This window comes from Schistocerca gregaria, chromosome 8 (genome assembly GCF_023897955.1).
Source record: "Schistocerca gregaria isolate iqSchGreg1 chromosome 8, iqSchGreg1.2, whole genome shotgun sequence".
Classification (NCBI taxonomy): Eukaryota; Metazoa; Arthropoda; class Insecta; order Orthoptera; family Acrididae; genus Schistocerca; species Schistocerca gregaria.
In genome coordinates, this window is record NC_064927.1 from 128396437 (window position 1) to 128408451 (window position 12015).

The 12015-nt window shown below is 41.4% G+C and overlaps 1 protein-coding gene across 2 annotated transcripts in view; it reads left to right on the forward strand.

Moving 5' to 3' along the window:
- Window positions 1-12015, forward strand: part of LOC126284100 (uncharacterized) — a 305109-nt gene that overhangs the window by 222607 nt on the left and 70487 nt on the right. For both annotated transcript variants that reach the window (XM_049982752.1, XM_049982753.1), the window contains exons 20-23: window positions 1191-1349; window positions 5124-5252; window positions 5340-5473; window positions 5990-6083. In XM_049982752.1, the coding sequence (XP_049838709.1) occupies window positions 1191-1349; window positions 5124-5252; window positions 5340-5473; window positions 5990-6083 (516 nt within the window). The remainder of the gene's footprint in view (window positions 1-1190; window positions 1350-5123; window positions 5253-5339; window positions 5474-5989; window positions 6084-12015) is intronic.

Genomic DNA, 12015 nt, shown 5'->3' on the forward strand with positions numbered 1-12015 from the left:
TTGCGGTTTATTGTATCGTGAAATTGCTTCTTGTATTGGTCAAGATCCTATGACTGTTAGCAGAACATGGAATTGGTGGGTTCAGGAGGGTAATACGGAACGCCATGCTGGATCCCAATGGCCTTGATCACTAGCAGTCGAGATGACAGGCATCTTATCCACATGGCTGTAACGGATCATGGAGCCATGTCTTGGTCCCCAAGTCAACAGATGGGGATGTTTTCAAGACAACAACCATCTGCACGAACAGTTTGACGACGTTTGCAGCAGCATGGACTATCAGCTCGGAGACCATGGCTGCGGTTACCCTTGACGCTGCATCACAGACAGGAATGCCTGCGATGGTGCACTCAAGGACAAACCTGGGTGCAAGAATGGCAAAATGTCATTTTTTTGGTTGAATCAAGGATCAAGATGGTCGCTTTCATGTTTGGTGACATTGTGGTGAGTGCACATTGGAGGCGTGTATTTGTTATACTATACTGGTGTATCACCTGGCATGATGGTATGGGGTGCCACTGGTTACACTTCTCAGTCACCTCTTGTTCGCATTGATGGCACTTTGAACAGTGGACGTTACATTTCAGATGTGATACGACCCGTGGCTATGCCCTTCATTCGATCTCTGCGAAACCCTACATTTCAGCAGGATAATGTATGACCACATGTTGCAGGTCCTGTACGGGCCTTTCTGGATACAGAAAATATTCGACTGCTGCCCTGGCCAGCACATTCTCCAGATCTCTCACCAATTGTAAACGTCTAGTCACAATGGTGGCCGAGCAACTGGCTCATCACAATACGCCAGTCACTACTCTTGATGAACTATGGTATCGTGATGAAGCTGCATGGGCAGCTGTACCTGTACACACCATCCAAGCTCTGTTTGACTCAATGGCCAAGTGTATCAAGGCCGTTATTATGGCCAGAGGTGGTTGTTGTGGGTACTGATTTCTCAGGATCTATGCACCAAAATTGCATGAAAATGTAATCACATGTCGGTTCCAGTAAAATATATTTTTCCAATAAATACCTGTTTATCATCTGCTTTTCTTCTTGGAGTAGCAATTTTAATGGTCAGTAGTGTGTATTTTTAATGAAAGGTTAATTTAGTACATGTTTACAACTATAATGAGAAACATATGCTTTAATTAATGGTACAGTGTACTGCATTTGTGTTTCAATTGCAGAATAACCGCTGGAGAAAAAGAGGGATTTCAATTGTACCTATGAGATATGGATTTCAGTATTTTGGCAATTTTAGTGCAATAGTGTCAGTTTATCATCGTGATGGAACAGTCTCAGTCTCACATGGAGGAATTGAATGTGGACAGGGAATAAATACTAAGGTAATCAGTCTAGACTATTTCTGTTCTGTGAGACAGAATTAAACTTATCACTACTCCAAAGCCAATGGTTAAAGCCCTGTAGCTATCTAACTACTACTAAGATCTGATCACTGGTGGCAAAATGTACACTGTTAGCAGTTCACACATAGAATCCTTATGGAGCCATGCAGCTTCTACAGATAATCTCCAAAAAATGGAAAACAGGGTACCAGACAAAGTCAGCTGGTTAAAAATCACACCAAAACAAAACAGTTCAAGTTTCCATATAAACAAATGAAACTTCATGGCCTCAATGGTACATCTCTAAGTCCATTACATTCTTTAAACACAAGCTTGCAGCCATCTACTGGCTTTGGCACTCTGTAGAAGGCTCCATTCTACAAAGCATGTGCAGCCTCATCAGACTGTAACACTCTCCTACAAACTGGGAAACTGCCTGAGCAGAATTTTACATCCCTACACAGGAATGCATTTTCAAATTCGTGTAGGCTTTCTGTATTTAAAAAGGTTGTTGATCAAGAAGGATTACAAACTCCTGATTTCCAAAATGCTAAAAACTTTAAAATAAATGCTACATCCCAGAGGGCAACGTTTTGCCTCCAACACATATGAATGTTGGTAGCTGACTTCTTCATTTCATGGTCCCCTCGCAGCTCCACAAAAATGTTTAATGTTCCAGATAGTCAGTCCCAGGGACTTAATCCAAGCGTTTTCATTGACTATTTCTTGTTCTACCTAATAGCATTCCCTCTGCAAAGTGCTGCTTTGTTAAACTAGTTCTCACAAGTTTATTTTCTACAAGTGCTTGAAAACATCTGCCTTCAGGCAAAAAATTCCTAATCCTGTAGGCAGCATAAGAGAGTTTGACCTCAAACTTCCTAAGCAAATTAGCATTCAGGCTGGATAAAGCCCACTTCTACCAAATACTATGAACCAGTTGTGGCACTCAATAGCCAAGAGGATGGGCCTATGTGCATGACCAGGAATTATATGTTACTAACTAATCTCTGTTTTGTAGAATCCACATATTAAAAATAAGTGTTTGATGAGAAACAGATGTATTTGATAGATAGCTGATAGTTATCCATTTACAAATAGTCTTACATTGAGCCATACAGGAGAAGTTGTCCGGGACATTATAGTATATTATATGATGTCTATAGAAGCTCTACATTTTATACAAACAAAGAAGTTTTACTTATGTTAGTAATGGTTGGTTATCTCCTAGTTGTGGTATGTGCCACACAGAGACAGCACATTAACACAATGTGGTTGGTTTCAGAGCAGCACACAAATTTCAGACTTTCTCAGTATGTAATTCCTACTCTCATATCAATAATCTAACTACACTGTCATACATGCAGAAGTGTTGATGAGATAACATATTAATAAGTATTCCTCTCTCACAAAATGAACTTGATATAATGTGAATAAATATTATGCTCTCACAAAATATTGTTCTGTATAAGAATTGCTTGTTATACTCTTTCAAAAATGACAGACATAAGGAAAATACTGGCTTATGAAAGTGGAACTGGCTATTACTCAACTTATTTTTATTTTATGATCAATACTGTACAGAGTAGCACTTTGAGTAGTATATGAGGTGTGATCGAACAGTAACCAGAGTTTTTTTTTTTTTTTATTTAATTTCACAAGCTTCATAGATTAAATTTTCATTTTTTATCTTGTTGGCACACATGGTTCTGATGTATGTTAACATTTTTATCTGTTTTGAGTATTTAATTTGTTGTGGACAGTCAAAAATACAAATTCTTTCATCCATCTTTTATGAAAGTAAAAATCTGTGGAATACTCAGAAGCTCATATAACCTTTTTGACTGTTTGCTTGAAAAATGGAATAAATGACAGCACTGCATTCAAAATGTTGACTTTGGCTTTTGTTAGATCTACAACTATGAGTACAAGAAGAGTTAATGAGTGGTATAAACGTTTCAGAGATGGTCAAGAAGACGTTGAAGATGTCAACCATCCTGGACACCCTAGCACATCATTTACAGCTGGCAAGTGGAAGAAGTAAAGAAAATGGTTCTGGAAAATCACTGAATCACCATAAGAGAAGTTGATGATGATATTGGCATATCCTTTGGCTCATGTCATGCAATTTGTTTGGTTGTTTTGGGCTTGAAATGTGTAGCAGCAAAGTTTGTTCTGAAATTGTGGAATTTTGATCAGAAATGACATTGCATAGACATTGTCCAGGAATTTATGAATTATGTCGACAATGCTCCAGAACTTCTAAAGAATGTTATAACAGGTGATAAAATGTGGGTACATGGATATATGGCAAAACCAAGTCCAGTTGTCCAAACAAGGTCCAGTAGTCCCTGAAGATCCAAGAAAACAAAGACTGAAAGAAATTCAGCAATTTTGATCACATGTGAAGGTTGTGCTCTTTGTTTTCTTTGATTACAGTGGGTTATTGCATCACAAGTTCCTGCCTGATGGCCACACAGTTAAAAAGGAATACTACCTGGAAGTAATGTGTGATCTGCATGAAGCAATCCGTAAAAACTAACCGAACTGTAACAAAATCACTTGTGGAATCTGCATCATTATAATGCTCCCAATCATACCTTAATGCTTGTCCATGATTTTTTGGCAGGAAACAAAACTATTATGTTGCCTCAGCCAACATATTTGCTGAACATGACCCCTTGCAAGTTCTTTCTATTCCTGAGACAGAAGAGAACTATGAAAGGACGTCATTTTGCCACTATTGATGAGATAAAAACAACATCACTGAAATAGCTAACAGTTAAATGAAAAATGAGTTGGAAAAAGTGCTGTCACAAGTGAATTTTATTAAGGCTGACTACTCTGAAAGGAACAAAGTTGATGTTGATGAATGAATAAGGATTCTTTAAGAAAAACAATAATTCCCATTAGTTTTTGATCACACCTCATAGAACAGAAGTCCAATAGATTTCAGTTAGTTCTGAATAATAAAAATAAGTATATCATTTTACTAAATATATCAGCTTCTATGGTATTGTAACAATATTTTGAAAACGAAAGTTTCTACTCGCCATACAGCGGAGATGATGAGTTGCAAACAGGCACAGCAAATAGTCTGTAAGAAAGTGAGCTTTCGGTCATTGGAAATAAATAACACACACACACACACACACACACACACACACACACACACACACACACATGAAAATGCAACTCATACACACGTGACCACTGTTTCTGGCTACTGAAGCCAGCAACTGTGTGTCTAGCTTGAATAGACAGAGATGGTGATCATGTGTCTATGAGTTGTATTTGCATGAGAGCGTATGTGTATGTTGTCTATTTCTGACAAAGGCTTAATTGGTCAAAATTTCACATTCTGACAGTCTTTTTGTTGTGCCTGTCTGCAACTCAGCATCTGTGCTATGTGGTGACTGGCAACTATTCTTTTCACAATAATGTTAGATTCCATTCTGGATTTTCCATTGTTAGATTAAATGGTATAGGAGTATTCTCTCCCTGGTGGCAAAAAAATTTTGATGGCTTCTCTTAAAAATTGGAAAAGCCAATCTGAAGATGACACAATAGTCAATATGTGAAAGATCAGTTAATAAAATACATTATCTAATGATCTCAGATTATTTTGGGACACTACACACAATCTAGATATAGATGACACAGTGGAGAACTAGTATGAATGAGACATGATCTTTTCTGGAAGATTTGCTATTAACCTCAAGTAGCAGCAGATCATCTCTTTCTCTGTTTTTAATACATAATACGTTTCTTTTTTAGGTTGCTCAGGTTTGTGCATATGCACTTGGAGTGCCACTAGAGTTTGTGAGTGTAAAGCCAAGTAATGTTCTGACAGCCCCTAACAATGTAGTCACAGGTGGAAGCATTGCAAGTGAGGCATGTGCATATGTAAGTGAACACAGCTATTAAATGCATGAGCAATCTGATTTTTTTTTCATCTACTTAATCAAAATATTGTAAAACCTTTATTTTCAGGCTACACTGCGTGCTTGTGAAGAACTTTCAAAGCGTTTGGCTCCTGTCAAAGCAAAGCTCAAAGACCCTTCTTGGCAGGAGCTTATTGCTGCAGCATATTCAGCAAATGTTGATCTCTGCTCAACATTTATGATGTATGTATGTGTCAAGGGTACATCAGTCATGTACATAATTAATTTTCTTGCACTTTACAAAAATGAATGTTGTAAAAAAATAAAAAAAAGTATGTGGCTTGCAGAGAACAGTCAGTGTGTTGCAGAAAGCGACTCAGAATCAGATAGAGTAATACACTAAAATTAAAGTTCATTTTACAATAAGGTTTTCTGAAAACAAGTACATTAAGAATTAAGTTGAAAAGTCAACCAAGATCCTGGTTTGAGGAGGACACAGCAGGATAGTACCTGGACAAAACCATTTACCCCCTCTCTTCCTGACCTTATGTGTTTCTTTGACTCCCAACTGTAGGTGCAGTTTTTTGGTTAGTCCAAAAACTTTATCAATTACTCAAATCTTTCCTTTCATTTTCCATATAAAGAAACATGCTGTTCTAAAAGTTTGCTTTTGTTTATTCTAAATTAATAAATTTGTTCCATGACATGGCATTTTTGTATGATAATTGTTATAATATATTAAAGAACTCTGAATGTCAGGTATGCTGGGATCACAGATGCCCTAAAGCAGTACTACATTTATGGAGTAACTGTAGCTGAAGTGGAAGTTGATGTACTAACAGGACAACAGCAGGTCAGTATAACAATATGCAGCAAAATAAAATATTATAATTTAATATCAGAAAATTACTAAATTTAATGAAGTTAACTGATACAGTGTTTCTGTTTAATTTAGCATTATCTAAATAAAGCTAATGATCATAAAAATATTATATGAATAAGGCAATCTCCATGTTTAAATAATTTGTTTCTACTTAATGCTTAAATTTTATGTCTGAGAGAAAAAAATTAAATCAATTTTTTCACTTATCAACATAAAAAAATGCCAGTTTGGTATAAATATCTGGCGAAATTGACTTTCTGGAACTTTCCAAGTTTCAAGAGCATAGCTATATTCTTTCTCATGAACTGTTGGTCTTGCCTTGATGAGCTGACTTGTTTGCCTCAGTTTGCCTCAACAATACAGACAGCCATACTGTAGGTGCAACCACTTTAGTAGGGTATTTGTGGAGAGGCAGCCCAACTAACATATGGTTCCTTTTGTGTGTGTGTGTGTGTGTGTGTGTGTGTGTGTGTGTGTGTGTGTGTGTGTGTGTGTGTGACTAGGGCCTACCCTCTGGTAGATTGTTTGCCGGGTGCAAGTCTTTCAGTTTGACGCCACTTCGACTAGTGCGTCGATGGGGATGAAATGATGATAATTAGGACAACACAACACCCAGTCCCTGAGCAGAGAAAATCTCCGACCCAGCTGGGAATTGAACCTGGGCCCTTAGGATTGATATGCTGTCATGCTGACCACGCAGCTACCGGGGGCAGACATATGGCTACTGAAAAGGGAGAACTGCCTTTTCAGTAGTGGCAGGGAAAACTATCGGGATGACAGACTGATCTTCCCTAGTAACCTATCTCAACATGGCATTCATATATCAGTATTCTGAATGTTCTTCTTCTTCTTCTTCTTCTTCTTCTTCTTCCTGAAATGTCTCTACTGTACCTCTACTGCATGGGTAAAGTATTCTGGAAGTAGAAATGTCATTCATTTGGGTCAACCAATGACTACTCAAGAAGATGTTGTCATCAAGAAAAAAAAAACAACACATTCTACAGGTCAGAGCAACAGAATGTTAGAGCCTTTAGGTAGAATATTAGATCCTTCAGGTCAGTTAAAAAATATAAAAAGGGAAATATGCATGTGATGTTAGGTACAGTGATTGTTAGTGAAATACAGTGGTACACAGAAAATAACTTCTGTTAGGTGAGTGCAGGGTAATAAAAAAAAATCAAAAAGGGGATAAGCTAGTGTGGGGTCTATAGGTGAGATGGTACAAGTAGATCCCTGTAGTAACACTGTTCACGTTTACGTCGCACTTCACTTAGCGTAGACTGGGACTGTGTCCTAGGCATGCCCGATGTTAACTGACTAGGCATGGCCCGTGCTGCCTGAGTAGTAGTAGTTGTTGTTGTTGTTGTTGTTGTTGTTACACTGGCAGAGGTTGCGTCCGAATTCTAGTGCCTGGATTGCAACTTCTGAAGTGGTTGAGGAGCAGCGAACCACATATGGGAATCGGGAATAAGCATCAATGACAATGAGCCAAAAGCCATTGAGAAATGGGCCAGCAAAATCGATTTGAACACGTTCCCATGCTTGGGTTGCCGTTGACCATGAAGAGAACACTGCCCTGTGAGGTGCCTGTTGGCTTGCACACTGGGGACAGGCGGCCACCAAGTGCTCAATTTCTCTGTCAATACCAGGCCAGTACACGTGTCTGCAAGCAAAGGTTTTAGTATGGGAAACACCCAAGTGCCCTGCATATAATAATGTGAGGACCTCCCTTCGTAAACTTGCAGGAACAACCATGCGAGGAGCTGTATCCTCGGTAGCCAGAAGGAGAACTCCTTCCAAGACCGAGAGGCAGTCTCATAGAATAAAATAATTATGAAGAGGGTCCAAGGCCTGGCCTGGAGGGCGGGATGACCACCCCTGCTGAATGAGGTGAACTACTTACCGGAGAACCAGGTCAGCTGCCGTTTGCTTGGCGACTCGAGAACTAGTGATCGGGAAGCCATCAACCGCTTGGTGGGACGCCACACCCAAATGAAAAAACATAATCTCCTCTCGATCGAAAATAGGATCTGGGCCCACCATAAGACGGGAAAGAGCGTCGGCATTGGCATGCTGTCTAGTAGGGCGAAAATGAATGTCATAATGTTACTTAGAGAGGAACAAGGCCCAGCGCTGTAGTCTATGGGCCACCCTATCTGGAATCTGAGAGGCAGGACCAAATAACGATAGTAACGGTTTATGGTCAGTGATTAACTGAAACTTCATGCCATACAAGAAAGGGTGAAACTTGGTAAGAGCATAGACAATGGCCAATGCTGATTTTTCCACCTGGGAGTAATGGGCCTGTGCGGGACTAAGAGTTTTAGAAGCAAATGCCAGGGGTTGCTCAGAAACATCTGCATTGCGATGGGCCAGGACCGCCCCCACCCCATACTGTGAAGCATCTGTAGCTAGGACCAACGGCTTATGGGGGTCAAAAGTAGCCAAACAAGGCGCCGACGTGAGGATGCCCTTCAACGAGGTGAACACTCGCTCACATGCAGGCGACCAATCAAAAGGAACACCCTTGCGCAGAAGGCAGTACAGGGGGTGGGCTATGGTGGAAGCCCTGGGAATGAACAGGTGGTAATAGGCTATTTTGCCTAAACAAGCTTGTAACTCTTTCAGCGAAGTGGGCCAAGGAAGGTCGACGATACCTTGGACTAAACTTCCTAGTGACTGGACACCATGTCAAGAAATGGTGTAGCCCACATACTCAATGGACGGTTGGAAGAAGTTTGACTTACACTAGTTGCAACGCAAGCCCACACACCTGAATTTGTGAAAGAGGGTGCAAAGGTTGTGCAACTGTTCCTTCGTGCTGTGGCCTGTGTCAATTATGTCAACCAGGTAATTAATACAATGAGGGATTGTCGACGTGACATGCTCAAGATAACACTGGAATAAAGCCGGGGCACTGGATATTCCGAAGGCCAACCGCTGGTATTGGTAAAGGCCAAACGGGGTGTTGACGACCACCAGCCGTTTGGAGTCCTCATCAAGTGGTATCTGATGATAAGCCTCTGAATGATCAATTTTCGAAAAATATTGGCCTCCCGCCATGGCGGAGAACAATTCATCAGCACGAAGCAAAGGATAGGTGTCCACCACCAATTGGGAATTAATGGTGGCCTTAAAATCGTCACAGAGACGTAATTTTCCTGAGGGCTTCCTTACAGTAATGAGGGGCGAAGCCTACTCACTAGAAGAAATGGGAAGAACGACCCCTAGGGCTGTCAGCCGGTCTAGCTCTTCCTTTACCTGAGGGCAGAGAGCCAAGGGGATCTGCCGCACGTAGAAAACACAGCGAGCAGGCACCTTCAACGTTAAGTGAGCCTCAAAATCTGAAACACGCCCCACGCCCTCCTCAAAGGTATCAGTGAAGTCTGAGATCAAAGATTTAGCTTGAAAGCTTGAAAGGAATCCAGGCCCAAAAGGTTAGCAGAGCTCGCATCACTGACAACAATAAAAGTAATAGGCTGACTGACTGACTTGTAAGTCATATCGGTAGTGAATTGACCCAGTAGGGGAATGACCTGTTTACCATAACCGCGTAGACGCCGGTAAACTGGCGCCAATGGGGTCGATCCAAGGTCGGAATAAGTTTGTGCATTTAACAACGAAACTGCTGCGCCCGTTTCTACTTGCAGTTGTAACCGGCACAACTGAACCGACACCTCGATAAAGAGTTTGCATGCCGATGCGTTGGGAGCCTGGCCCGATGAAACTTCCTGAATGTCAACGTCAGTGTCCTCTGTACCTGCTTCCTTTGATTCTTTTGAGGCTGAGTGGCAAACTTTAGCAATGTGACCTTTTTTATTACATTTGCGACAAACGGCCCAAGGCTGGGGGCACTCTGACTGATCATGATGTATATAGCATGACGCACAAGATGGCAACAGGGGCCGACAGCCAGAATTCTGTTTACGCGCCGTGGGGGAGCTGCCGTAAGGGCCAGATTGTACCGCTTGCACGTCGTCCACCCCGGACACAGTGGACGCGGAGGCGCCGCACTGAAGCACTGCGACGTCACACCACGCTTCCAGCAGTTGGCCTGCGGCGTGAGAGACTTCATACGATTGAGCAATGGACAGGATTTCCTCAAGGGAAGGGTCTTTTAACTGCAGGGCCCATTGCCGGACCTCCCTATCAGGGGCCGAATGAACAATGACGGCGCATACCATAATGTGGGCATATGACTCTCGCGACTGCTCCGTGACAAAATGACATTTGCGACTAAGACTGCACAGGTAGTGTCCCATGCCCGGTAAGACTGATGGGGCTGTTTTTTGCATTGATAGAACTAGACCCTAACTGCCGCAGCATGTGTGCGGCGGTGATAATATGAAGACAGCAATGAACACAATGTGTCAAAAGACATGGACAAGGGTTTCTGCAACGGCGCTAACTGCTGCAAAACTTGATACAGCAAGGGAGATATCCAAGACAAGAATAGAGCTTGACATATCTCCACATCAGCAACATGAAATACCTTGAAATGGTGCCGAAGGCGATGTTCATATGCGTCCCAATCTTCCGCCACCTCGTCATAGGGGAGAAAGGGGGGAGGGAACAGCGCTAGAGCAGACAGCGTGGAGAGCAACGCCAGAAGCACTTGTTTCACGGTGGCCATGAGCTCCATCTGCTGCTCAACCAAAACCCACACTAAATCCTCCATGCCATGGAGAAGCTGCGAAACCGGAACAACAACGCAACATGCGAAAGAACGACCCTACTTGTCGCCACTTGTGTAGTAACACTGTTCACGTTTACGTCGCACTTCACTTAGCATAGACCGGGACTGTGTTCTAGGCATGCCCAATGTTAACTGACTGGGCATGGCCCATGCTGCCTGAGTTGTTGTTGTTGTTATGCTGGCAGAGGTCGCGTCCAAATTCTCGTGTGCCCTCTGGTGGACGGGACTCTACTTGCGGCAACTACCGTCGGTGACGCGCCGTGCCGATGTGCGATGCCCGCGATCTTTCTGGTGGCTACTGCAATCCCTGCTGTTGTCAGCTTTCAAATGCAAACTGCTAATGATGTGGGAAAAACAGTAGCAATCTACAGATCTCTGGAAATAGTGAGCCATTGCCACAGAGATGTTTACAAAATCATGTTTCATTATTCATTGAGGTAGCCCCATGAAGCTGCTGCACCCAGCCACTGCCGCTGTCAGGAATCAACTTATGCCAATTCAACAGTAGTAATGCATTTTAAAAAAATGGAATGTGAGTTAATGCTGTGAATAGCATAGTGCAGCCAAGATAAATATAAAGTAAATGCTCACTACATAAGACCCATTTATATGCCTACTGGATCCACAGAAGATGAAAAGATTGAAGGAATATCTAATGAGATACACTTGAGGGTTGTATATGTGAAAGAGACCAGGAGACATTGGGAGATTTCAGATAAATTATATAATTGGAAGACAGATTCAGAAGTAAGATTTTAACCTATAAAATATTTCTAGCAGCAGATTAGTACTCTGACCATAATTTATTAGTTATGAACTGGAGATTAAAACTGAAGACATTGCAGAATTTTAGGAAATTAAGGTGATGGAACCTGGGTAAGTTACAAGAACTGGAGTGTGTCAAAATTTCAAAGGGAGTATTAGGGAACAACTGATGGGAAAAAAGGGCAAGGAATACAATAGAAGATGAGCAAAGAATAGATATAAGATAAGCAAAGAGGAAAAGGCTGAAAAGTGAAAGGTAAATGTAGAAGTGTTGTACAAAGGAAATAGAGTTAAGGATACTATTATGGAAAGGAAGCAAGAAGTGGATGTACATTAGATGGAATATTTGGTTCTGTGAGAAGAAATGGATAAAGCACAAGAAGTCCTCACTTAAAAGAAGGTACCTAGAGTAGATAAAATTTCTTCAGAATTATTGAAATC